The sequence below is a fragment of the Pseudopipra pipra genome, chromosome 8, assembly GCF_036250125.1.
Source record: "Pseudopipra pipra isolate bDixPip1 chromosome 8, bDixPip1.hap1, whole genome shotgun sequence".
NCBI classification, from domain to species: domain Eukaryota; kingdom Metazoa; phylum Chordata; class Aves; order Passeriformes; family Pipridae; genus Pseudopipra; species Pseudopipra pipra.
The window spans coordinates 36,797,925-36,822,468 of record NC_087556.1 but is presented as its reverse complement, the minus strand read 5'-3'; the positions used below and the strand labels follow the sequence as shown (position 1 = coordinate 36,822,468).

The following is a 24,544-nucleotide window of genomic DNA, read 5'->3' as shown; positions in this document are numbered from 1 at the left end:
GAGCACATCTGCGTATTTTACATGAAGAAATTTGAATACGCTTGCAAAAAATGAAAAACTATTAAAATATTCCCCAATAAAACCCCCAACCCCCATGAACACTCTTACTCATATTTTGAAGAGATATGTGGAAAATATAACGCTTCTCAAGGAAGAAACAGGTGCTGAGATTGCACAGAACATTTTTTTAAACCAAAGTGTCTGTTCAGTAAGGTGGGAGCTCGTTGGCCTCGCTGAGCCCTGCGGGGTTTCCTGCCAGTGCTCCCTGCCCGAGGTGAGTGTGAGCAGATGCAGACTCCCACCACTGCACCCATATTTCACTGTCCCCTCAAAAGAAATCACTGTAAAATTACGAATGCATTTAAGCTGGGGGAGTTGTCTGCTTGGTGCACTGAAATTAATGAGAGCGTTTATTTTTTAATTTCAATTTCATCATAATAATACACCCCTGAAGTTACCATTCTCACTCGATTACTGGCAATAATTACAGAAAACATGCCCCTAGGACTACAGCCCACATGCTGTACAACCATCACAAGCCTCCTTCAAGCAGCCATTATCTTAACTTCCTAAGAGCATTCTGAAATCACTGATCTAAGCAACTGTAAAAAACAACGTCAGTTTTCCCTGTTACAGTCCTAGTTCATAGTGATAGTACCAGTTATAGTCCCATTCCTCTTTTTTTCCCCACGGGTTGATAAACTGGTGGGGAACCTCTGCTATGGAAGAAGTTCATATGTTCACAGCTTGGGAAAAAGTATCCTTTTGTTTTTGGGGTTCTTTTGAGTGCAGCTTACTGTGAACGGGGATTGTAAAAATCTAGCATGGCAGGATTCTGTCATTATTTTTTCTCAATTATGCCCAAACTAAATTTGCACAGTTTACAAGTAAAATAATGTTTCTTTCCCAAGAAACAGCCTTTCTGCCAACTCACTCTGAGAACTGCAGTCAGCCTGGCTTTCCCTGGCTCATCACCTGTAACCCTGTGGGTAACTCCAGGTGTTGGTACATCCAGCACCTCCTCCCTGGACATACCTTCTAACCCACACACACTGACTGAACTACTCCTCTTCCTGCTCCCTGAATAGAGACCATCCACCTTCTTGCTCCTGTAGCCTTCCTCAAGGAATCAAGTAATCTTCCACCCTTCCACCTGCCCAGACCCAGCACTGAACTCCCCCTCTCCCCCTGGGGGAGTCCCACGTGCCCCAAGGTGATGGCCCAGGCCCCTGAACCATTTTTAACACAATAAACTTTCATACACTTGGATCACCCTCGAGACAACCAGGAACTACTAAAAGGGATGTAAATCCCAGGGGCACAGATTAAACATCAGCTCCAGTGGGATCATGGAAGTGACAGTGACCAAGCAAGACACCCAACTTCTACACCAGCCTTAACCAACTACAGGTAGAACAGACTTCTCCAGTCCAGCACAGCAATTAGTCTCATCTCACTCATCTGGGAAATCCATTAATTTCCTTAGCAGTTATTTTATAACACATATTTTTACCAGATTAAATCATATCCACTATTTTATTGTTTTGGATATAACTTTTTCTTTACATTTTTTCCCAGAATAGTAAGGTTTGTTTGAATTTCTAGGGTTTTATTAGCTTGGATGTCAATTTTAGCTCATCTGAGATGAGAACCCTTTCCTATCACCATGTTCCTGAGGGGTGAAAGCAATGAGAAATAAAAATAGTATAAACTAATAATGGAGAGAGACATACTGCAGTGCTGATTCTGCAGAGTGTTTTGGATTACTCTTTCATAACCATAGCAAGCATATTGTTTTATACTTTATTGCTGTTTTCCCTATTTAAATACATTTCATTAGAATTACATGAAACTTTACTTTTTTTTTAATAACACCTATTTTTACTGGTAGTTAAATACTCACACTGCCTGTTGATAATTTACGGTTTGTATGGAAACTGCAACTCAGTGGAGTTGAGTTTGGGATGTATCACAAGTTCAGGTTTATGAGTGCAGCTTGTAATTTTGTCTTTTGAAGTTTAATGGTAGTTAAAAATTCAAACATTAGGTCTAGTGGCTGCTTAAATATTTAGCTTCTGAACGCCTAGAGATTAAAACAATCTTTATGAAATCTTTCCTATAACTGATTCAAACATTTTAGTGCCTGAACCATTTACTCTGACAACATAATGAATGGGAATCAGACTCCTAAATTATGCTCCATGGAAAGTGTATTTTCTTAAGGAGCAAAATCTTTTTACTTATCTTTTGCTATTCCTATTAGTTATGTGATCGTTGCACTGTATACTATTAGAAATTAAAATTAGGATATTTACATTAATCATCACTATTCAAAGTATTGAAATCTATGTTAATACTCTGTAAAATACCCATAATAAGCCCAGGTTTCAGGTTTTTTCCTTTAATATGGAATGTCTGCACACAGGTAATTAACAAAGCTCTACCATATTCATTTTCCATTAGAGTTGAAATATGTTCCTATTCCTACTTCTTGGTCTTTGGACTGATTCTTAACTACAGTGCCTATGTATTTTTCTTTGGATTCTCACAACATATATCAAAACCTTAAATTATTAGGATGCCATTTAAGCTATTACCAATGCACTAAAAAAAAAAAAAAAAAAAAAAAACAAACAAACCAAAAGAAATGAATAAAATCAGCTACAGTTAATGAAATTCAGAAACTTAGCCTTCCACAGAATATTGTTGGCCTGCTGTGCCTGGCACTGCAGACCTCACTTTATATTCTGAGATGGAATGACTGTCATGTCTGGCAGCCAAGTAAGTACAGAATAAGCACATTACCATTTATTTTGCAATTAGATTCTGGGGAACATCACTTCACAGACTGCACTCCATAAATTGTTCTGCTGTCAAGCCACCTTCCATGGCCTTTTGGAGCTTGTGTCCAGAGGAACACAAGAAGAGTATCAGGTTTTGTTGCTATCACTCTGTTCTCTTAATATTCCTATAAAGCCTGATGCCAAGAGTGAAGAAAACAGACTGAAAAACCTGAACTCTGCTTACTTTTCTTGCAAATCATTTGTTTTCAAGCTACATATTCTTTCCATAGACTCTTTTGGAAATGGTCTGTTCAGGAGCACACTGCTGCCCTTCAAAGGGGGCAGAAGGTTCCACGAGATGAAGAAGTTCCCTGAGATGAAGAAGTTCCCTGAGATGAAGAAGTTCCCTGAGATGAAGAAGTTGCACGAGATGAAGTTCCAGTCTCAGAACACAAGGCTCCATCCTGGCCCTGAACAACACCCCCTTCAGGGGAGCAGCCTCTTCTCTTGGGGCTCACGTGTATTTCAAATTTAGAGCAGCAAAAACACAATGCAGCTACACAGAAGCACAAAAACTTTCAGTTAAATCAACTTGAAGAATTTAACAGAATTTTGCCTTTGTTCTGAAAACACATATGAACTGGGATCCACAACAGGCTGGTGACCAAACCTGAGCTGTCTGGTACTGCTGCCTGCATGAGCCCTACCAAAATGCTGGACTTCTCCTGCCAAAATACAAGTAGTATTTTAAAACAATAACACTTGCACTTGCACACTGCTGGACACATTACTAGTGCAAATTCATTTGTTATTCAGGACTCACAAGACATTCTAAAATTAAAAGTGATCTCATAAAGTGTACTCAGCTGACTTATAATTACAGTTTCAGGAAACAAGCAACAACAGTTTTACATTAAAAGTTATTATTTTTAAATATATAAAAATTCTTTCTTTTACGAAGCAGTTGTGCTATGGCTAAAAAAGCTAATGAAATTTTATTCTCTAGAGACCACTAAAGAACTGTCATACTAAAAGTTGTGCCAGCATCTTCACTAGAAGACCCTATTATTGGAGATCTGTAAGTCAACAAAAAGAAAAAACCTAAAAAACCAAACAACCCTAAAGTTAAATTTTATACTGAAACTTCCAGAACCATTTTTAAATTATTAAAAAATAGAACTAATTTTTAGCTCTTATAATGAAACAGAAAAAAAAATTGCTCATCATCTCTACACATATTAATAAACTGAGTATAACTATCAGATTATTCTTTTGTAAAATAAGATAGAACAGGCCATGCATTTTCCCTTGGGAAAGATAATGTGCCTCATGTGTGCTCTCAAAAAAGATTTCATATGCCTTAATGTGCACCAACAGACAGTGAAAGCTTGAAAAAATCTCTTCATGCAGCCAGCAGGATGAACTTCCCTATGAGTATTCCCAAAACAGTCAACTAATTAGGAGTGATTTTTGATGAAGACTCTGAAAAGTCAAGATTAATACTAAGTATTTCTACAATATCTCTGCAAGAATTGATTGCTCCAACCCCCCTTAGTAATGCCCCAAATGCTGTGCCCATTGCTTTGTAGGAGCTCTGCAAAAGATTCCATTCTTCTCTCATCACATGCAGTGATCTTTCTAAACCAGATGGTAACAGACCTGGCAGGACAGACCAAGAATCCCTGCATGGCTTCTGCTTGCTTTGTAATGTCCCTTTACCTCTCATGTACCAGTAAGGTATTTCTTGTTGAAATAATACTCTACTGACAGCTTTACCATGCTGAATTAACAAATATTAACAGTCTACAGTACAGTTAAAGCACTGGCATAGTCCATCAATATTTTACCTTGACTAGAGATCAGACTGACTAAAGTCTAGTCTAACTTCCACAGAGAACTGAAAAAAATACATTCATTTCAAGAAAAGCAATGCAGAAGTGCATTGCTCTTAAAATAAGACATGCTAACACTGATAGAGGAAACAAAATTCTGAAAATAGCATAATTCACCTGATGTTGTTTTTTGACCAACAGTAAATATGCCAAAATGTCAGAACAGACTTTATTACTCCAGCAAGCACAGTAATAAACTCGTGAGAGAAGAACATTTCCCAAAAAGGCATGTGAAAATTAGAAATAGTGAACTGTGCTGTACACTGGATGATCTATTTGGCAAATAAATATACAACCATTACAACCCTGTGCTCTGATCAGGCAACTTTTGGGGGTCATTCCAATGGAGCTGTGGCCAGTAACTACATAGGATTGAACCCATTTAACAGTCACTTCTCTTTGATGATGTTGGAGTTACTGCACTAATAACTGACCTTCAGTGTGGTTTAAGGGAACAGGTTTTACTTTACAGTTGAGTAGGGACAGGCACCTGCTAATTCAGCTCAAGCAGTGACCCAGGCAGGGGAACAGCACGATTTGGCAAAGCTCCTGTGGCTGGCTGACCATCACACACACAAAATGTGAATGGCTGTGGAAATGGAGCAGACATCAGCTGTTCTTTAAACTCAGCAGGATCCAAGCACACTGCTCTTACCAAGAGCCTCGTGTCTTCATGGCACCTCATTTGTTTTTTAACCAAGCTAATAATGAAGTTGTCCCAGTGCAGCGACATTGCTGATTTCAAATATTCCTCCATGAGGAAGAATGAAACTGTTTGGCACAGGTGCCACTGGAGAGGCAGGCAGCTCCAACAGACACATGTGAGGAGAGCACAAGGCTGAAGAAAGTAACCACATTCAGAAATGACAAAGCAGAAAGAGTTTAAGGGTTGGGTTGCTGCTTTTTTTCGTTTTGAGCTGCAAATTTTAAAAAAGGCTCAAGCAGTAAGAGAACACAGAAAAAAATATTAAGTAGTATTTTTATAATTTATGCTCCAATTGACCAGGGACTGTTATAAATAAGAGCATGGTTCATAATTGTTACAGTGAATCCCAGTAAGACAGAGGTTTCTTTCTCCTCCACTATCCCATCTTCCACACTGGTTAGAATGTAACATCCTACTGTCAGAACATGAGATAAACTGTAATTTGTACATAGGCACAAGCTTTATCTTCTTTTCTCTGAAGTTTAACAGAAGTCATATTTTAGAAGGGGTTTTTTAATGCTTCTCCCTATATGTGCATACATATATATGTATATACAGACACACACTTACCTTGTTTGTATATGTGTATGTATTTTATATACATAATTATGTATAACATTATATACAGTGTTTAGTAGAAAGCTCCCAAACACCTATCAATCCAGTTTCCCAGATCTGCAATTGGATCAGACGAGTAACAACCTGTCAGCTTTAAATATTGGCCTGTTTGTCTCCCTGTGTCCAGTGCCTAAGATCTCATTAATTACCTAAACTCTCTTTCTGTAGGTCTTGTTAATTACCCGTCTCCTGTCTCAGAGGACCTTGTTAATAACTTGTACAATCTCTCTAAAAAGGTCCTAATAACACATTAAAATTAAAGATGCTTTTCTTTTAGCACTTGTCAAGTGGTGTAAATTGAGAAATTTGCACATCAGTTTATTAGCCTGTAGTGTGGTGTCATGTATTTTCCTAAACAAAAACAATTTCAGAAAAATGATGCGCAAGGTTTGGTTATGGCACAAAACAACCTTTGTTTTCCAGGAGGACCCTCAGTTTCTTTAACTGTGTTCAATACAAAATCCACGTGGCTTCTGACTGCAAATTAACCTCTTGAGAGCCATGACAATAGCAGTGATTGTAAGAACGAATTCAATTTAAACCAATATTGGGTCAAAGTTTCAAAGCAGTGGATTAAGAAGTAGGAAGACAAAGCTGTCCTTGGTAAATGCTGGCCTGAAGAACACTGGACATATTGTTTGCTTAAAAATTCTTCACTGGCTGTATGATATAAAATCTCTGGAACTAACAGATTTTGTAATATTTGCTAAAATAGCATTTTTTGTTTCACTATGAGACTCCTGCATTTTTAAATTGTCAGGAAGTCAGCTCATAAATATCTGTATTACTCCTACACCCAATAATAAACCCCCCCAACCTTAACACTTATGTAATACTGCAATACAATATCTATAAAAATGTTACAAAATACTAATTTATCCACTCAGCATTTGCAGGGGGTAACAAAATATCATCCCCATTTTACAGATCTAAGTGATTTACATCTGTCAAAGAAAAGTCAAAGAAAAAGCCTTTGCCAGGTCAGAGATTAACAGAAATTGAGGGTCCATATTTTGTGATTTCCTGATAACTAGAATTACATACAAACCAAGCAGGTTTTGTTTTGCTTTTCCAAAATACTTCTTAAACCTCCTTGAAATAAAAATAATAAATAATAGTAACAAAAATAAATAATGATTTTCAAATAATCCTGAGACACTTGCTTTTAGAAAAAAATAAATCCTGTAACTGTTGCTGAACCACTTCTACATTTTCTGTATCATCAGCTGAGAAACACGTGGAAGATTTACTAATTAAAAGAATGAAGATTAGTACATCAGAGTAATTAGTGACAGAGCATGCATACACCCAGCTAGAAGGAAGGATGGGCTGGGTGAAGGGCTGTTCAGCAGCTCTGCCTGCAGCTCACCCACCCAGCACTGATGTTCTCCACAACTTACTGCTCAGTAACGTTACCAGCCACAGTTCATTAGGATGGACTCGGTAATTAGGACCCGACCCAGAGCTCCCCAAAGTCTCTGCAGAGCCTCCCACCAAGTTCACAGGCACAGCCCCATCACTGCTGAGAGGTCACACCCACACCACACACAGGGAGGACTTGGTTTGGGTCAAGGGTTTTTTTTTTGGAGGAAGAGTTGTTGTGGTTTGTTTATTTTATTTTTCCTTCCACTTTGCTCTATCTCCAGCCTGGTCCCACAGACTGACTGTCCTTCTGTGGTTCCAGTATGCTCCTGGGACCCACCTTCCAGCTGAATTTCCTCAGGCAGGAACCCAGCTCACAGCCCCAGGACTGTTCCATCCCTCACACCAAGGCTGAGCTAAGTGGGTTAATTGGGAGATCCAAGTGCAGAGCAAACACTCCCCACAGCAGAACACTGAGCTGGGACACACCTTAATAACAACACACTGCCTGATTTGCTTGCAGAAATGGGATCCATCCACAAGAGCTTAATAGCATGTTGAGTAAATAAAAACCAACTCAGTGGCTAAATTCCCTGTCCATGCTTTCTGCATACTGAATTCATTACCCAGCCTCATGGATTTTGTGCCCACAGATTCATGCAATTCTTTCTTACAGTATTACTAGTTCAAAAAAATTAAAAATGGGACTCTCTTCGACAAATCCTCCACAGATAAAAGGTAAACTCAAACTGTAAACTTATTAAATATGCACATTTTGTATTAGTTTCTACTTCAAAAGAAAATAATTGTACAAGATACATTTGAAAGAAAGTAAACTAAGTCTAAAAGGTTTGCACAGAACATAATAATGGAACGCATAAAAATCAAGAGCTTCTAACTGAACTTATTGCATGCTAGATACTATTCCATAATAGCTGCCTTATAGAAAAGGTCAAAACGTTTATTTTTTTTCTTTTTGAAAATAAAATAATATCTATTTGTTTTATCAAAAGTTTATGTTTACATAAAAGTCAAGAACTAGTAAAAGAGACTCTCATACAAAGAGGGAAACAAATGACTAGAGTCCTTCTGAATGGGCACTGTGATGAGCTTTTTAATTACAAAATAAAGAAAAAGAAGTCCATCATGATTACCATTAAACATTTATATTTATCAAGATTTGCTGCATTCAAGAACTTCAAAAGATTTCACTGCTTATATCTAGCATCTGCCTGAATACAGTGTTTCATTTTAAAAAAATTAAATGCTATGTAGTTTTAATTGTTATTTAAATTATTTCTCTTTAAAGCAGCTTATTTAAACGGAAGTTTAACTTCTGACAAACCAAGCTACAACCTAACCTTCCTCTAATCCAGAGAAAGCCTTTATTAAATAACTAATATTCCAGGACTGCCTGTAAACATGTTATTGCAGACACTAGGAACTGACTTGACTCATAGAAGACACTAAGAAGATAATTTATTGAAGTCTGTGTGAGCTTCTAGCAACCAAATCTTCTCTACAGCAGTTCCAGTTCAGTCCATTTATCTAATTCACATCCACCATTAGTTTTGTTAAGAAAATTACTCTAAGGTTAAATCAGGAGTGCATGCATTCTAACTATGAATAAAACTGAGTTCAGATACAATAAGATCACCCTGTTCTAAAATCTTAAAGAACAAGATAACAAGAAACAAGTTTTTATTTCTTTTTAAGAAACTACTCCCATGTCATTAATTAAGGAATTAATACACAGGAGAAGGAAAATTTGTTAGAACATGTTTTCCATTTAAAACAGTGATTTATTTTCCAATCTTAAGATTCCGGTTTGGAGCATTTTAATTTTAAATGCATTTTCTACCAAATGTAAGTCCTTAAATAGAAATTAATCATTACCTTGAAAAAACAAGGACATTAATATACAATATACAATTAAAAAAATGCAAATGAATAAAAGCTAATTATTTAACTTCTTAAACATTTATCTATTGGGAACAGTATATGTGAGGGTGTGTGGACAGAGAGACAGAGAGTGTATCTTCCTCACTAGTAAACAAAGGCCAGAAAGAAATCTAACTGTGGGTTATACATTTTTTTTTTCCTTAAGGACAACAAGTAAAGTGTTGATAGACAAACAAAGATTAAAGTGGATTATTTAAATCAAAGTTTCTTATCAGCCCTGGGGACTTAATTCATTCTGCTCAACCCCCAAACTGCTGCCTTGTGCAAGGATTTCCATCCACAGAAAGCCAAACGAATTCAGGAGAGGTGGGTGGGCATGTGGATGTCCCCAGTTAGAAATAAAATGGTATTTAATTCTTGTACTCTAACATATAGAACCTAGTCTTTTTTCCCCTCACACAGTGACATCCACAGGATTTGTTTTCACTACTCACATTTTCTTCGCTCTTTTATTTATTTCATTTCATCCTTCCCTTAGATTTGAAATTTTTCCCTCTAAAAGCCTGACTGGGCAATGCAATAATTAGCAGTAAGTGTTCAGTGAAAGCAGAAGACTTTCAGGAAGAATCTGTTCTGAAGCACAAACAAGGTCTCCCACAGATGCAAGTACCCAAGAACATTCACAGTACATATAAAATAAATAGTAATAAAACCAGTAATAAATAGTAATAAAAAGTCACTTCAAAATGAAGAAAATTATATAAAAAGTTTATAACTTTTACTCAGAAACAGACAAGCAATGATATAAAGGCATATGAAGCACAAAGATGGTGTTCCTCAACACTTCACATTTTCACTTATCTCACATGTTGAAGATATCAGACTGAAGCCTACCTTGAAGATGGCAACATGCTTGTGGGCTTGAAGTTCGTCACAAAGGGATTAGTTGGCTCATAATCAAAGCTCTCCTGGTGAGCTTCACCGACCAGCCCGGGTGATTTCAGGTCAGTGGAACTGTCTGATCCCCCATTGCTGAGTTTATCTGACCTCTTGCCATCCTTTTTTCCAGTCACTCTTTCAAAAAGACTAACTTTCTCCTTTTTCTCTTTCTTAAGTTCTTTCCTGATTTCCCCAGGTTTGGAGAACAGACTGATGTTCTGATCCCACGTTGCTGGGCTCTCTTCAAACGGGTTCTTCTGTCTTGGCAGTGTGGCAAATTTTTGGGGTAAGGAAGCACTCACATTGGTAAATGGGTCATTTTGTGCTTCAAGTGCAGCTTCATCAACCGTGCTGTCAAGCTGGTTCATTTTAGAAGTATCAACACTTAATGTCCTTCTGTGTGGAGATTTTAGACTCCCTGCAAACAATCTGTCATTAGTATATTATCAATAGACACAGTATCACAGTTTATGACATGCAGAAAACCCAGTTTAGCTCAGATCTAGGAGCTCTGCAATGGAGTGTCAGTTCAAAATTCTGATGAGTAACTAAGCTATTTAAAAAAAAAAATAAATTAACAGCTTGACTTTGTGGTTCAGAAATGTTTATAGATATATACTACAGGAAATTTTTGTTTCCTGTGTGAAAACTAAGTTCTACAGAGAAGACAGCTATGACTAGTGTGCCATTCCAGAAAGAGATAGTAGTCTATTGCTGCATAATAACTTTGAACACAGCAAAGTATTTTCAGTTCTTTGTATAAATCACATTTAAAAATTGGTGATAGTTTTCAACTTTTTAACTAAATTTTTTTCTCACAAGGTGCTATTTTGCCTACAGTCCCAGAATGCAATGCTTCACTACAATATACTCTCAAATGAGAACATAACAAAAAGAAAAGCTAAATTATCATATATTTTCACAAAATAAGTCATTTCTTATGCGCAGAAGTAGGAATGATGAGCTGCCACCAACTAAAGGAAGTAAAAAAAAATAGGTCAGAAATATTTATTTACTTTTTGGCCTTGTATTGCTTCATGAACTGAAGAAACAGATTTTGAATGCCCTAACAGCAGGGAACTGTGCTTGTAATGGCCCTGAGTTTTACTCACCCCCTTCCTCCACGGAGCCAAAGGCCTCCAGCTGGCGCCTGAAGAGGTGGGAGTAGCCAACGGTGCCGGGTTTCACCTTCTCGGAGGAGACGTGCGGGCCCGTCAGATCCGACATCGAGTGAGCTGAGGACAACCTCTGAGGTCCCAAAAGGAAAGGTTTTTTTGGTTTGGATTTCATCTGTACTTCCCCACTACACAGCTCTATGTTTGCATCAGGTATGTGAGTACTTGGGATGATTGCAGAGGATGTGTCCGAAAACGTCCCATCGTTTTTCCGACCCTTCATTTTGTCTTTTAGTTTAGCAAAAGGGGATTTGGTTTTGTCCTTCATTGACAAATCAAACATACTTGCTGTCATGTTATTCCTCATAAACTGAATATTGACCTTTATTTCTCCTCTGTCTTTAGTTCTCTTCCCTTGTCTGGACTCTAGGGGAAACCACCTTAAAGGAGAAAAAGAGCAAATTCAGTTGTGTTTTCTGGAGGTTACTCATTAAACTCTGGTTAGTGGGTTAATGCATTGGGTCAGTACAATCTGAAAGATGAAAACCCAAATCCTGTATCAAAGATTCAATTATTCCTGTACTGAAAAGTTTGTTTATATTCATTTTTGCAACAGAAAATAACTAAGCAAGGAGGGAGCTCTTTACAGTGTTCACCTGCTTTGAAAACCAGCACCAACCCTGGAAGCTTACTAAACTTCATCAAAGCTAATGGGCTCACATCTGCTTGTGAAGGAGAATTTGTACCTCATATTAATGATAAATGCAGCTACATTTTATTTTGCTATTTAAAAGAACACTTGATAGTTTTCAAGTGCTCTATATTTATCAGTGATGTGTATTAATGTACATTAATATGATGTATATTAATGTGGCAACTCCCTCATCTGGTAACCTTTTCTCCTTTGGTTTTGCTCAGGTTTACACAGCAGCAAACGTTTTCCCCTCTACCCCTTCCTTCTGACTGCTGGTTAAGATTTATGTCAACTACATGAGCAAAGAGATGTCTGAGACCTCTGAACAGCCAACCACCATTTCAGTTCTGCAACTGCATCCCCAGGGATGCCGACAGCAACTCCAGGAGCATCAGGTGCAGAGCTGGGAGCACAGAGGTGCATCTACAGCCCTCCTCTCCTTTGCAGGTCACCAGCAGGATAAACTTCAGAAATATTTCCACAGGCTTTGGAACCGTGATGTAAATCCCCACTCCTTGAAAAGAGATCAAAGGTGTGATCATCTGCTTCAAAAAGCCAAGTGTGCTTCCTTGCCAGGTCCAACTAAAGCTTTATCATTATCCAAGTGTCTTATTCATCCCCTATTGTGCTCCATTGTCCCATGGAAGCATCTGCAGAATTTTGGCTCAATCTTCCCTCCACAGCTTCACCCAAATGAATGACCCAGATGATCCCTTCTCCACAACCATCACCAACAGCCCTTCCCTATTTCAAAAGGGGCACGAGGGCATATTTCAGATCCAGCAGCTCCAAAGGAATGCTCTAAACCCACTGCCAGGAGAACTGTATGCACACAGATTAACAGAGCAGCTCATCACCATGAGGAAGTAACTCCTGAATTGGAGACCAAGAAATTAAATTGCCTATCGGCACAGATGCAAAACTGATTGCAGAGTTATTCATACATTATTCAGCCCTGTCAAATATAGAAAACAAGGTCAGGAAAGGAGAAAAATAACCCTCCATTTCCTTTCAGATTTCATAAATATTTTTAAAGGTGACAGCTGAAATCAAATTTTCAGGCAGAGATACTGTTATTTGAGTTGAGAAAATACTTCTAAAAATGACACACTAAAGAAATAACATGAGGATAGAGTATTAAGCCTTTTTTTGTTGCTTTGTGATGTCCACGAGATTTTAGGTTTCATACTGAACCAGAATAATTAAGATATATCAGACCTCCTCTGTCTTGGCACTGAACAACATGAATCCAGACCAGTAGACCCAGAAGTTCAAACCAGTAGGAGGATAATTAAACCTTTAGGAAGAAAGTTTTTCTTCTGTTGTGAGGTAACTTCATTTATGTATTTTAAATGAAATGCAAAACCTGAAATATGTGTCTGAAGAAGATGGATTGTTTTTCCTTTTAGTTAATAACATTTCACTTCTTTGGTAACTGATTCCAGAAACACTCTAAGTCATCTATAGACTCATTACAGAAAACACACACAACAGAACCACAAGTAAGTTTTTCTGTGCTATATAATACTGCAAAAATGGGAAGACAAGACAGCCTACTTTCTTTAAAACTCTCCTTTAAAAGAAAATCTGTTGACATTTTTTCTTAAAAAAATAAGAAAAAATACACAGCCATAATGGGCAAGCCCTTGCTCAGAGAGATCCTGTCTCTGCAGAGAAAAGCTCAAACCCAAAGTCACCCTGAAACTGAGAAAGTGCTCCCATGATTCCTTAGACAGGCATTAAATATACACATAACTACAAATAAGGCTCATGAGTATTTCAAGAGACTTAATAGGCAGAGAGGACCTCACTTTTTGACATTTAAATTTAATGGCTCGGCCTACCCTGTAACAAAACATTCCCTTATTCCCTCTTCCCCTCTCCTCACGGGTCTTAAACATTTATACTGTACCTCTGATCAGACTGCTGAATTTTCATATGTTCCTACTTAGGAACTACCAAAGCTTGAAACTCGTGTATGACACTTGTTAACTTGTTTTAGAACAATATCAAGACACAAATTCTTAAGTTTTTGCTGTGTGGAAGAAAGTATCTTATTTTAAAAATTAATTTAACTCAATTATTGGCATTCTTATCATCAATCACCAAACATTCTGTGCCACTGGCAGTACTCACCTGCTAACAGCAATACCTCCACTTAATATTTTGAAATTCACCTCTTCTTCACCACTAAAAATAAGTTCAGCTGGGAAAACAAAGGAACTCTCCTTACCCACGGCAGACACCAGAACAGCACACAGGACTGAGCCTTGTACCTGCTGGGACCAGGTTCAACACTGCTGCTGACTCCAACAGAATTCAGTCACAAACTCTTTTACTCCAGCAAAATTCCTCTGGACTTCAGTGGAATTTCTATTTGAATAACGATTGCTGGATCAGATCATTGTATAGAAGACAGATATTTAATTTTCATAGGCATTTCAAGGAGGTTTCTTTGTTACCTTGGAGAGTTTATCTTGTTTTAGTTAAAATGAAGGTTCCATATGCTTCAGCTCATAACAAGACAATATGAGAAGCAGACTCGAATCATGATTTCCCTCAAATTCAAAGGCAACTAATTACTTTTTTAAACAGATGAGAACAAATGCAGGCAGTGCATTTGTGTGGAGCTGCACGTGAACGAGCAACTGAGCCTGTAAATGTTTCTTATTAGAATCTGTTTTGACAACACATGGGCGTGAGCAACAAACAGAAAAAGCAGCACTGTGTGTAACAGAAAAAAGAACTGGAAAATGAAGTCCGCTGTTTGCAGATAACAACATTTCGGTCCTAAAATACCAAATTCCACTATACCACTGCCAATTTAAGAAATTGTAATGTATTATAAAAGCCAATAAAACTTGCTATTTTGGTTTTGTTTACAGTACTTTTAGCCACAGTAAATGCTCCATTTGTCAGGCTGCCATGAGCTGATTCTATAGAAAGTCTGTACAAAGTAGGAAAATAGCCAATAACACACATGAACAAAACAGGGTGGCTTTTATGAGAGCAGATGCCCTTTTATTTAATAACCAAATATTACATCCAGTCTTGCAGACAGTCTTTATTTAAACAGACCTTGTACAAAGTCTGGCAAATTTTCCCAACTTCAAAGGAAGCCCTATTGCCTTCTGAATCACATTCATACTTCTTGCTCTCACCTTCCAATGTTCTGTAGGGCAATGTCCTCCATACACCCCCTAATTTCGGATTTTTCCCTATGGCTTCCATCAGAACAACCCCTGCTTCTTTCTCTCATCTGTTTTTGAGTGTGCTGATGGGCTTTGCCTGCCTTGCACAGGGTTCTGATCATTTTTACTTTTACATAATTGCCACTCTGTATGCTGACAATTTTTGAACATGCAAAGAGATGATCAACATTCAAGGCTGAGTAGGAAAAATCCTGCTGACCAGGCAGCCCTGAAAAGCTAAACTTTTAACTGAAGAAACAGGGCTACTTTCTAATCATGATAAAATCCCCTGGGTTTGGCCATATCTACAATCAGGGGTGGAAAAAGCAAACTCCCTTTTTTTCTAGCAAAGACAGTTATAACCACCTTCTGCATACCATAAAGTAAATTGTGCAGTATTAGCAGCAATGAACCCTTTACCTTACTAAAGACAGGCAGGAAGAGTGAAGGAGAAAACTGAAATAAGCTACTATAAATGAGCAAGTTACAAAATTCTGGCCTGCCTATTCCATTTAAATAGCTAGTGATCTACAAATGCACTGACATTTCCAACACATTTTCTTCAACTGGTTTTTTGCCTCCCCCTTTTTAATTTAATTTGTCCCCCAAATCTGCCATGGAATTTGACAGTTCCAAGTCACATCCCTCTCTTTCCTTTGAAGAAGCATCACTCAGCCTATTCTACTCACCATGTAACAGGGACCAGCACAGGCTGACAGTGTGGGTAAGAAAAACAGTAACAGCATGGGTAAGAAAAACCACTACATAATTTCAATTACATTTTAATTATATAGTTTAACTGCCTCCAAAATCACTGGGTAACTTGTCTACCAATTGCAAGAGGAATCATAAGTCTTCCAGCCAGAACATTCAACCTGTGCATGACAGATGATCTCCTGACTCTGTCTTCTTGCCAGTGCCAAAGCTGGAAAGTATTGAAGGAATTTTCTCACTCATTTCCCTGCTTCTCAAATACACTGCTCTGCCTTCACTCTACTCAATAATTATCTATTGAGCTGATGTAGTTTTGTTTTGCTGGAAGCATTAGTTTGCACCCAAAGAATTTTGCAAAGTCTTTATTTTAATTCACAAATTACTGAAGGAGTATTTCAAAAAGCCCCATAATCATCACAGCATCTGCAAGGCTTCTAACCTTGATGTTACACGTAGAAATCAGCATCCTGACCTAAACACCTTTCATCTGCTACACAGGAACGAGGGGAATTTTCTATAGCAGCAAATACTTCTAAACCTATAGAAGATCATCAGAATGCCAATGACAGAACATGTCCATTACCGTCACAGGCAAGAAGTACTTCTCCATCTAAGATGACTACTATCAACACATTGAACAAACTTGCTTCAGAAAACCCCACTAACACAAATGTCCACAGCTAATTGATAAAAAAAACAGCACCCACAGCCCACAACTGACATTTTCATTAGCAGCATATGCACTTTGAAAAATGCAGAAGTATGTTTTGTGATAAATCATTCTGATATCACACTGAGAGACAGCCCCAAAAGTCAGCAAGTAGGAAAATTAAGGCAAGGGGCTGAGCACAGACATTGTTCATGAGGGGAAATTAAGAAGAAAACAGATTATTTATTAAAATAAGTGATGACACTCACAAAGATGAATACTATTACTTTCTGGAAGCCAAGTGAAACGACATATTCAAAGTAAGAGTTTAAAATAAATATTACAGAGTGACATTGTAACACCACAAAACATATGGGAACTGACAGACATCACAACACCCTCACTATGGAGTCAGCCAACATCGACTGCAATCACAGTAATGAAAGTGGTCTTAGTTTACTTCTGATTTTGGCTAAAGGCTACATGCAAATATTTTTATTTTAGAAACAAAATAACTGCAGGTATGAGAGTTAAGGCCAGTTATTTCAGTGTGTGTGTGCACAGATAATGGGGAAGCATTTCCATCCAGATGGCACTTAGACTGACTCAGAACTATGACTTACTCAGAGGATGTGCATGCATTTGTTGTCAAAATGTAAATGCTGGGAATATTACCAGATAATTGGAAAATATCACTATAATTCCATAAAGCTACAACTGGGCAGAAGTTTTTCTTTTCTCCCATAACCATTTTCTCTTCTGTTCCTCACTACTAACCTTCCTTCATTTTTTTTACATTTACTGACTGGTGCCACAAAACTACTCATATGGAATCTCCAGGCTCCTCTTTATTTCTGTGCCTTTAACAAATTTCTCAGTCACTACTTTTCCCACTTTTGACTCGAGTGGAACAAGATTCTTCTCTTGCTTCAACCACAACATTTTGGCATTTTCTGTTACAGCCTGCTAATTCCACTGCTACTGAGATTTATCACTTAAAATGCATTTTTCTGGTTTTACCTAAATTTATGTACTAAAAATTAGTACATAATAGTATGCTATATTTTGTAGAAATATTATTAACATACTAACAATTTACCAGTTGTTTGCTTGTTCATAATTCAAGCTGTATTTGAAGCCACCTACTCCAGTGCCTCCTCTTGCCTCTTGCCTATGCTGCTACAGGTGAGAGAGAGGACAGAGAAGAGGCAGCTGAAGATGGAACCTGTTCATATCCAAGCAGGAGGCTGCCAGGAAAGAATTCACATTAATCTGGAGGAAGACACACAATTTGGATATCTTTCAGGAAGCTCAGCAGCACTAAGTGCCTATAACACAGGGCAGTGACTGTGGTCAGTCCTTAGTTCTTTCTATTTGCTTGCTGAGAAGCTGGTTCTGACTTTTTTTTATGATCAATGTAAGTAGAGAAGTCTCTTAGATGAGGCCAAGATTCCTTCACTGTGCTCAAATAAGCATTGTTTTTAACAAGAGTGCTGCAATTTGTGAGTGTGTGTGTAGGGGGGTGTTGTTGAGGTATTACAGACGCCGGGGAGAAGAGGAATTAAATCACAAATAAAAGATGTCTCCTCCGACATTTCCATAAGAAATAGTAACTCTGCATCTCCTGCCTCCTCAAATTTATAACATTCCAGACAAGAGCTGCATCTTAAATCAGCTGAACATACAATAAAATTAGCTGTCCAGGAAAGCTAATAAAGGAATGGACAATAAACAGAGTGGAATTAGTAACAAGGATGAAGCAAAAGCTGATGAAATAAGTAACATCATGGTGAAAGCTAACAGAAATTTGTTCTTCTCTTGCTGTGTTCTTTTAGCCCACAGGTGAAAAAAACCTAAGCACAGCCATTATGAAAAACGACTGGAAAATACTTCAATAAATTAAGACATGTCAGTAAATGAGTATTTTTTTATTCCACGGTAATTCTAAAATTTGTTTTGATGCTGTGCAGTCAGATTATCAGCAGCATTAAGGCAACTATGAATTATAACTGAACTGAAATTACTACAAAAAAGCACACATGCTTTAAAACAGCACATTTGTTGCTCATAATTTCCATTTCAAATGCAAGAGCAGAAGAGGTATATTTATTTTGCAAGAGCAGACCACAAAACCTGTCATGTATTTCTCAGGATGAATTAAAAAACTCACACGACGCCACTGCAAGAAATAAAAGTCATGTCAGAAATGTAACATTTGAAAACTTATGCTAAACACGCTTCCAGTCAAGCAGTATCTCCCAAGCTTTCTGAACTGCTGACAAACCTCACTGAAATCTCTCCACATTTGCAGCCTGGTTTTCAGCTCTGAGAAAAGAGCAGAAGTGGGAAGTCCCTGTCCATTTCCAATAGCAAATTCACAAACGTGCACAGGGTGAGGGCATCTCCGCACTGAGACAGCAAGAACACGACCTGGGATCCTGCAGATGCTTTGGAGGAAGCCTCTGGAACAGACCTAGTCAGGGACCAGCTGAGCCGCATCTGGATCTCACTGTTCCAGGAAGACTTATTTTTAATACTTCCCAAAATCACCAGTTTCAGCAGGAAAAGGACACTGCACCACTGCACCGAGGTGCACACAAAACTTTCACTAGGACTTGTAGTAAATAGAGGGCTTTGTTTCATTAGCTCTTGAGCCAGAGCAAGTTTATTAGAACACAAGATGTGCAAATCCTATCATGAGGCCTCTGCCTGAAAACTTTAATGCAGCGAGTATGTTTCTTCAGATGTGACGAATAACAAAAAAAGCTATACAGGCAAAAAAAAGGATTATTTTTCCCTAACATAATGTTCCCGAATCCGCAGTGACTTTTGAAATTTATTTCTTCCAAATTATAAAATATTAAATCAAAAAAATATACAAAAAGCCAAATGTCACACACCCCATGGTCTTCCTAGGAATTCGAAATCAGCTGGTAGCCTTCACTTCTCATACCTCCTTACTAAAAAAGCACTAGGGAATTGCTGACAGGGTTCAGCATTGTGCAGAATATTAAATATCTTTTTTGCAATACCCTGGTGACTCTTGAGTCTGTCTCCTACAGCACCATATGTACAGCTGTGTTGGAAAGAGGAAGCTATTAAATATATTAAAAAGTAGAAATATTACCAATAGACACTTCATCAAATAACTGGATCTCATTCATCCCCAAACAAAGCAAGAAATGTTAAGGTTACATCAACATAAGAAAATAACTCTGGATTTAATAACAGCACAAGCCTGTTGAACATATTTGAAAGTAAAAACATTGCTTAATAAAACAGATTAGTGTTTCTGAAACAATGAATATAGCTTTCAACCCTCAGAAAACTTCGGTAACAAAGGCTCTGGACGTGGTCGGGAAAGGCACTGGGTGTCTCAGTTCCCACACCACAGTCACAGCTAGAAGGCCTTCAGCTCCAAATATATTACCCTCAGTTTACTGCCAACACAGGACTAGAAGTATTTTGTATCAAAAAGGATTTAATAAAAGGAAAACAAAAAAAGAGTGCTTTGTTTGAGATCACATTTGCAAATATATTCTTGTAAGTTTGCCCTCCTGCACACACGTCCCAACCCTGCACCCACATGTCCAAATAACGCTCAGAGGGGACAGCAACAGCCATGAAAACTTCCAAAACACAGCCGTGAAAACTTCCAAAACATCCACGCACCTCAGGGCTCAGAGTTATTTTTTTTTTTCAAAAGTGAGTTTCAGAAAGGACAGTCTTGAGGTTTCTAAGCACCTAAAGACACCAACGGGAAAACTGGACTTTCAGTGGCTCCTTCCTCATAAGAATTTAAATCGGCGCTAAGCGAGTACGCGCTGCCAAAAACCCCACCAGCCACACTTTTACACTTACAGAAGACTTTTACAAGGACGGCTGTTCGGCTCTAGAAGCCTAACACCCATCAGCTTTTAATAAGATTTGCAATCTTAAATGCCCAAGTAACTCCTGAAGAAAGGACTCAGGCTGTTTGTAAAAATCCCCCCCAGGCCCCACATTGCACAGCCCAGCTCGAGGAGTGCGGGTGTCCCGGGGAGCCCTGGGGATCCCAGCTCTGGGAGAACTGCTGCACCTTCCCACAGCAGGAGCTCCTCTCTCACACTTAGAGAAAGGAATGAAAAAATAAAGAACACCTAGGAAGCCCTGCATAACTTCATATATGAGTAGTGCAGAGATCTGAATGTTTTGTTTAACTATCACAAGGACTATGTTAATGACCCCACTCAAAAATTTCTGGAATAATTTTGTAAGTCTCCAATACTATTTTTGCCAAAATTGGTGCAAGAGCCTATGGTTCTTTTTCTAGGTTTTGTTACTCACAGTTAACACATGAATAATTACATATTTCCCTCCAATTTCTGAATATATATTTCTACCTATATTTATAGCCTTTACATTTAGTAGCATTCCTTCCTCATTCATTCCCCTTTTTTTCTGTAGAGCATCTAGGTGTTGCAACTAAGGCAGTCACCTACTGACTTGCAAGATAACTACAACTAATGACTAAAGAATTTTTAAGATGCATGTCTAAAGAGCACTGCAACTTCTTGAATCAAGTATAAATAGAAATTAAGACCCTAAGGCTACAGGCATTACCACATATTGCATTAAGATAACTGGTTTGTCCCTAAAGTGATAAGCAATTAAAAAGCATAATACTCCAGATATTCAGCACCGGCCTCTTCTTTCCTATTATATGGTTTGTTAACATCCTGTTTTGCTAAATATGTAGTTTACAAATGCAAACAAACAAACACCAGGGCAAAGACAGCTTTGACTTGTCTTTGGTGCTCCTTCAACCTCAGCCACTGCACAGCAGCAGGACCAGGGTTTGAGGTGGTCTCTGCAGAAACAGTTGTCTGATGAACAAGACCTGGCTGGCGTTGCTGCATGGATTTCCACCTTTCCATCCTCCTGTGAGTTCCCACCCCAGCACAGTCAGTGACAGACAAGTGATGCCAATCTTTTAGTCACTTTGATGCCAAGTCCAGCACCTCACCGTAGACCCACCACCATTATGAATACCAGGCTTTAACAGCTGAGATTTTTCTACAAAGCCTTTCTGTTCTACTGGAGATACAACTGGAGGAGGAAAACCATCTGGAGCAGGAAGTTCTTAACCCCTGTAGAAAGATCTGTCAGTGTTCATACACCGCTGCCTACACAGACCTCACCTGGAGGTCTCCACGTGTTCCTAGACAACTTCTGTGGGACAAGCACAACTAAATCAAACCCAAACCGTGCAGTCCCAGCCATGCCTGCAGGACACTCATACCTACAGTTTATTCCCAGAGACTTTGGAGGATAAATTACACAGGTACCAGACATCTTTGTGCGACTACGTCCTTACTAGGAATTATAACAACTTTCCTATTTAGTTGAAAAACCCAGAGAATTAGATAAGTTTACAGTTCAACTTAACTGCTATGATGCTTTTTTTTAAATTTTTTTTTTTTGCATTCCAGTGCCTGAATTTGCTGGCAAACAGCAATTTCATTTGACAAAGGCTTATGTAGGTACTGATGGAAGCTACCACAACAGCTGACATTTCTCTTCAGTCTTCTCTGTTGAGGCCTGCTGTACAGTGCAGCCTGCACGATCACGGCCTAAGATTAATCAGGATCAGCAAAGCACTGTGCTGTTGTGGTAAGCCTTCAATAAGTCACAGTTCATTGACCACTAAAACATAAATATAAAATATTTATAAAGACGCTTGGTTGCAGCAACTGAAAGAAAACAATTTTAAAGAGAACAGCACAAGGCTTTGAGGACATCTGAGCCTCATGCATGGCCCAGACTGAGGTAGGAGTTGAATGGGGATATGGCCCTGTGCAGAATGAAGAAAAATCCTTAGAAAAACAGACTGTGATGAGTTCATGTTACACACAAGAATTTGTCAAAAAAGTTAATGTTATTGACACTCCCTCCCTGTGCAGGGTAACCACTGTGATTACAGTAAACTTCTCTGGAAGAGGTCAGGCCATAATGACATAACTGTGGACGTCAAGGAGTTTGACCACAGCATTTCACAGAGAACTGTTCTGATTTAATTTCAAAGTACGTTGATGGTCAGGCTATTTCCCACCCTCCCCAAGTGCAACCGTACAAGGCATACAAATTACAATGAAAGAAAGCCAACCATCACTTACTCTGTTTTCCGCCTTTGCTTGTCTTCAAATATATCATTCAGGCTTATGGCCACCTGTCCCAAAAACCTGTCCAGCCCCACCAGCGACCTGTGCATGACAATCAGGTACAGGATGTATTTTTCTGGATTCTCCTGCATGAGTAATCCAGGGAGCTCGAAGGAGGCCTCTTCCTTCCAGACGGGGTCCAGGGTCTTCTCTGCCACCGAGGTGGAGTACTTCTCCTTGCCCAGCTGGATGATGGTGTAGGCATCGTTGCTGCCATTTTTACCTTTTGGCTTCAGACCTTTGGCTTGAAGGACCGTAACTTGCACGTGAGTTGGGAACCACTTCTGGGCTTGCTCTGCCAGCATCATCGCTGAAGATCGCAGCAGCAGCAGCAACAAACAGAGCCCGCCAGCCCTCGAGCGGCCGCCTAAGGGCACCTACGGCGGGGACACCTGTCCGGGGCTCTGCCGGCGCTCCCCTAGCGCCGCTGGCCGCGGGTGTCCCTGCCCAGCCCGCGGGTCCCCCCCTTGCCCCGCAGCCCCCCCCGCGGCTCCATGGCCGGGGTTCCCCCGCAGCCGCTCCGGGCCCGCCCGCGGCCTCGCCCTGCCCGCCTCTGCCGCTGCCGCCGGCCCGGCCCCCCAGGGCATCCCCCGGGCGGGCCGCTCCGCCGCGGGGCCGGCGGCCGCTGTCCCTGCCCGTCGCGGCTCGGGGCCGGCGGGGGGCTCGCTGCCGGGCTGCCCTCCCTCCCCTCCCTCCCGTCCGTCCGTCCGTCCGTCCGTCCGCGCTCAGCCGCTCGCCGCGCTGCCCCCCCGCCGCCGCCCGGCCTGCCGGGCCGGCTCCGCCGCTTCCGCCTTCCCCATGCTGCGGGCGGCGGTCAGAGGGCAGAGGGCAGGGTTCGCCCCCTCCTCCGCATCCCTCCCCTCCCTCCCTCCCTCCCCGCCGCGCCCCGGGCACCGAGCACCGAGCACCGCCCGCGGGCAGGGCCGGGCCGGGCCGGGCTCCCCCGGCCGGAGGCAGCGCTGGGCTCCCGGGGCCCCTCCCGGCTCACGGCCCCGGCCCGGTAATTAATGCATCGCTATTTCTGTTTCTGGAGCGGGCAGAGATCCCTGCAGGAGCTGCCGAGGGGAGGGAGCCTGAATGAAGACATCTAGTTTTGTTATTATTTAATAGCAGCGGCTCGGGGGCGGCCGCGGACCGGGGGTTTTGGTGAGCCCATCCTGCTGCCAGCCGCTCCGGGATGTCTGCGTTTTCCATCCCGTCCACCCACCCTGGCAATTCTCATGGATTTCAACGAGAAAGTGAAAATAATAAAATACGAAAATATATTAATGAAGATTAATATAAAATAAATATATTAATGGGGAATAATATAAAATACAATAATATATTAATGAAGATTAATATAAAATGCAATAATAAAATATTAAAAATACAGCAATAAAAGGTAAAAAAATACAATAAAAGATGTTTTGAGAACACATAATTTTGTTGATGGAGAGGATGGAGACTTGTGTGTTTACATGCACACCTGGAAGTGGAGTCACCGGTATTAACTTTGTTTCTACAAAAAAAAAAAAAAAAAAAAAGAGCATTAGGATTGCAAGGCTGTGTATCCCACCCCTGCAAACCATAACAAGCGGGGAAAACAGCAGCCAAGTCAGATAATACTTCATCTGCCACCCCTCGCTCATGAGTCCCCAGTCCACAGCTCACAGGTTAGCGAGCAACGAAAAGCTTGGGAGACCACCTTGTACTGCTGAGACCTACAGGAAATTAAAAAGTTAAAGCTGAAGGCCATTAGAGAAAGTAAAGTATGATGCTGCCCACGATTCTTAATAC

General features: G+C 39.9%; 1 protein-coding gene across 1 annotated transcript in view; it reads right to left on the bottom strand.

The window, feature by feature from the left end:
• The window catches only part of RAB11FIP2 (RAB11 family interacting protein 2), a 33,380-nt gene extending 10,106 nt beyond the window's left edge, over positions 1 to 23,274 (bottom strand). The window contains exons 1-3 of the mRNA XM_064663680.1: positions 22,721 to 23,274; positions 11,315 to 11,757; positions 10,158 to 10,620 (exon numbers count right to left, since the gene is read on the bottom strand). Coding sequence (XP_064519750.1) covers positions 10,158 to 10,620; positions 11,315 to 11,757; positions 22,721 to 23,073 — 1,259 coding nt within the window. The 5' untranslated portion in view covers positions 23,074 to 23,274. The remainder of the gene's footprint in view (positions 1 to 10,157; positions 10,621 to 11,314; positions 11,758 to 22,720) is intronic.
• Between the last annotated feature and the right edge of the window lie 1,270 nt (positions 23,275 to 24,544).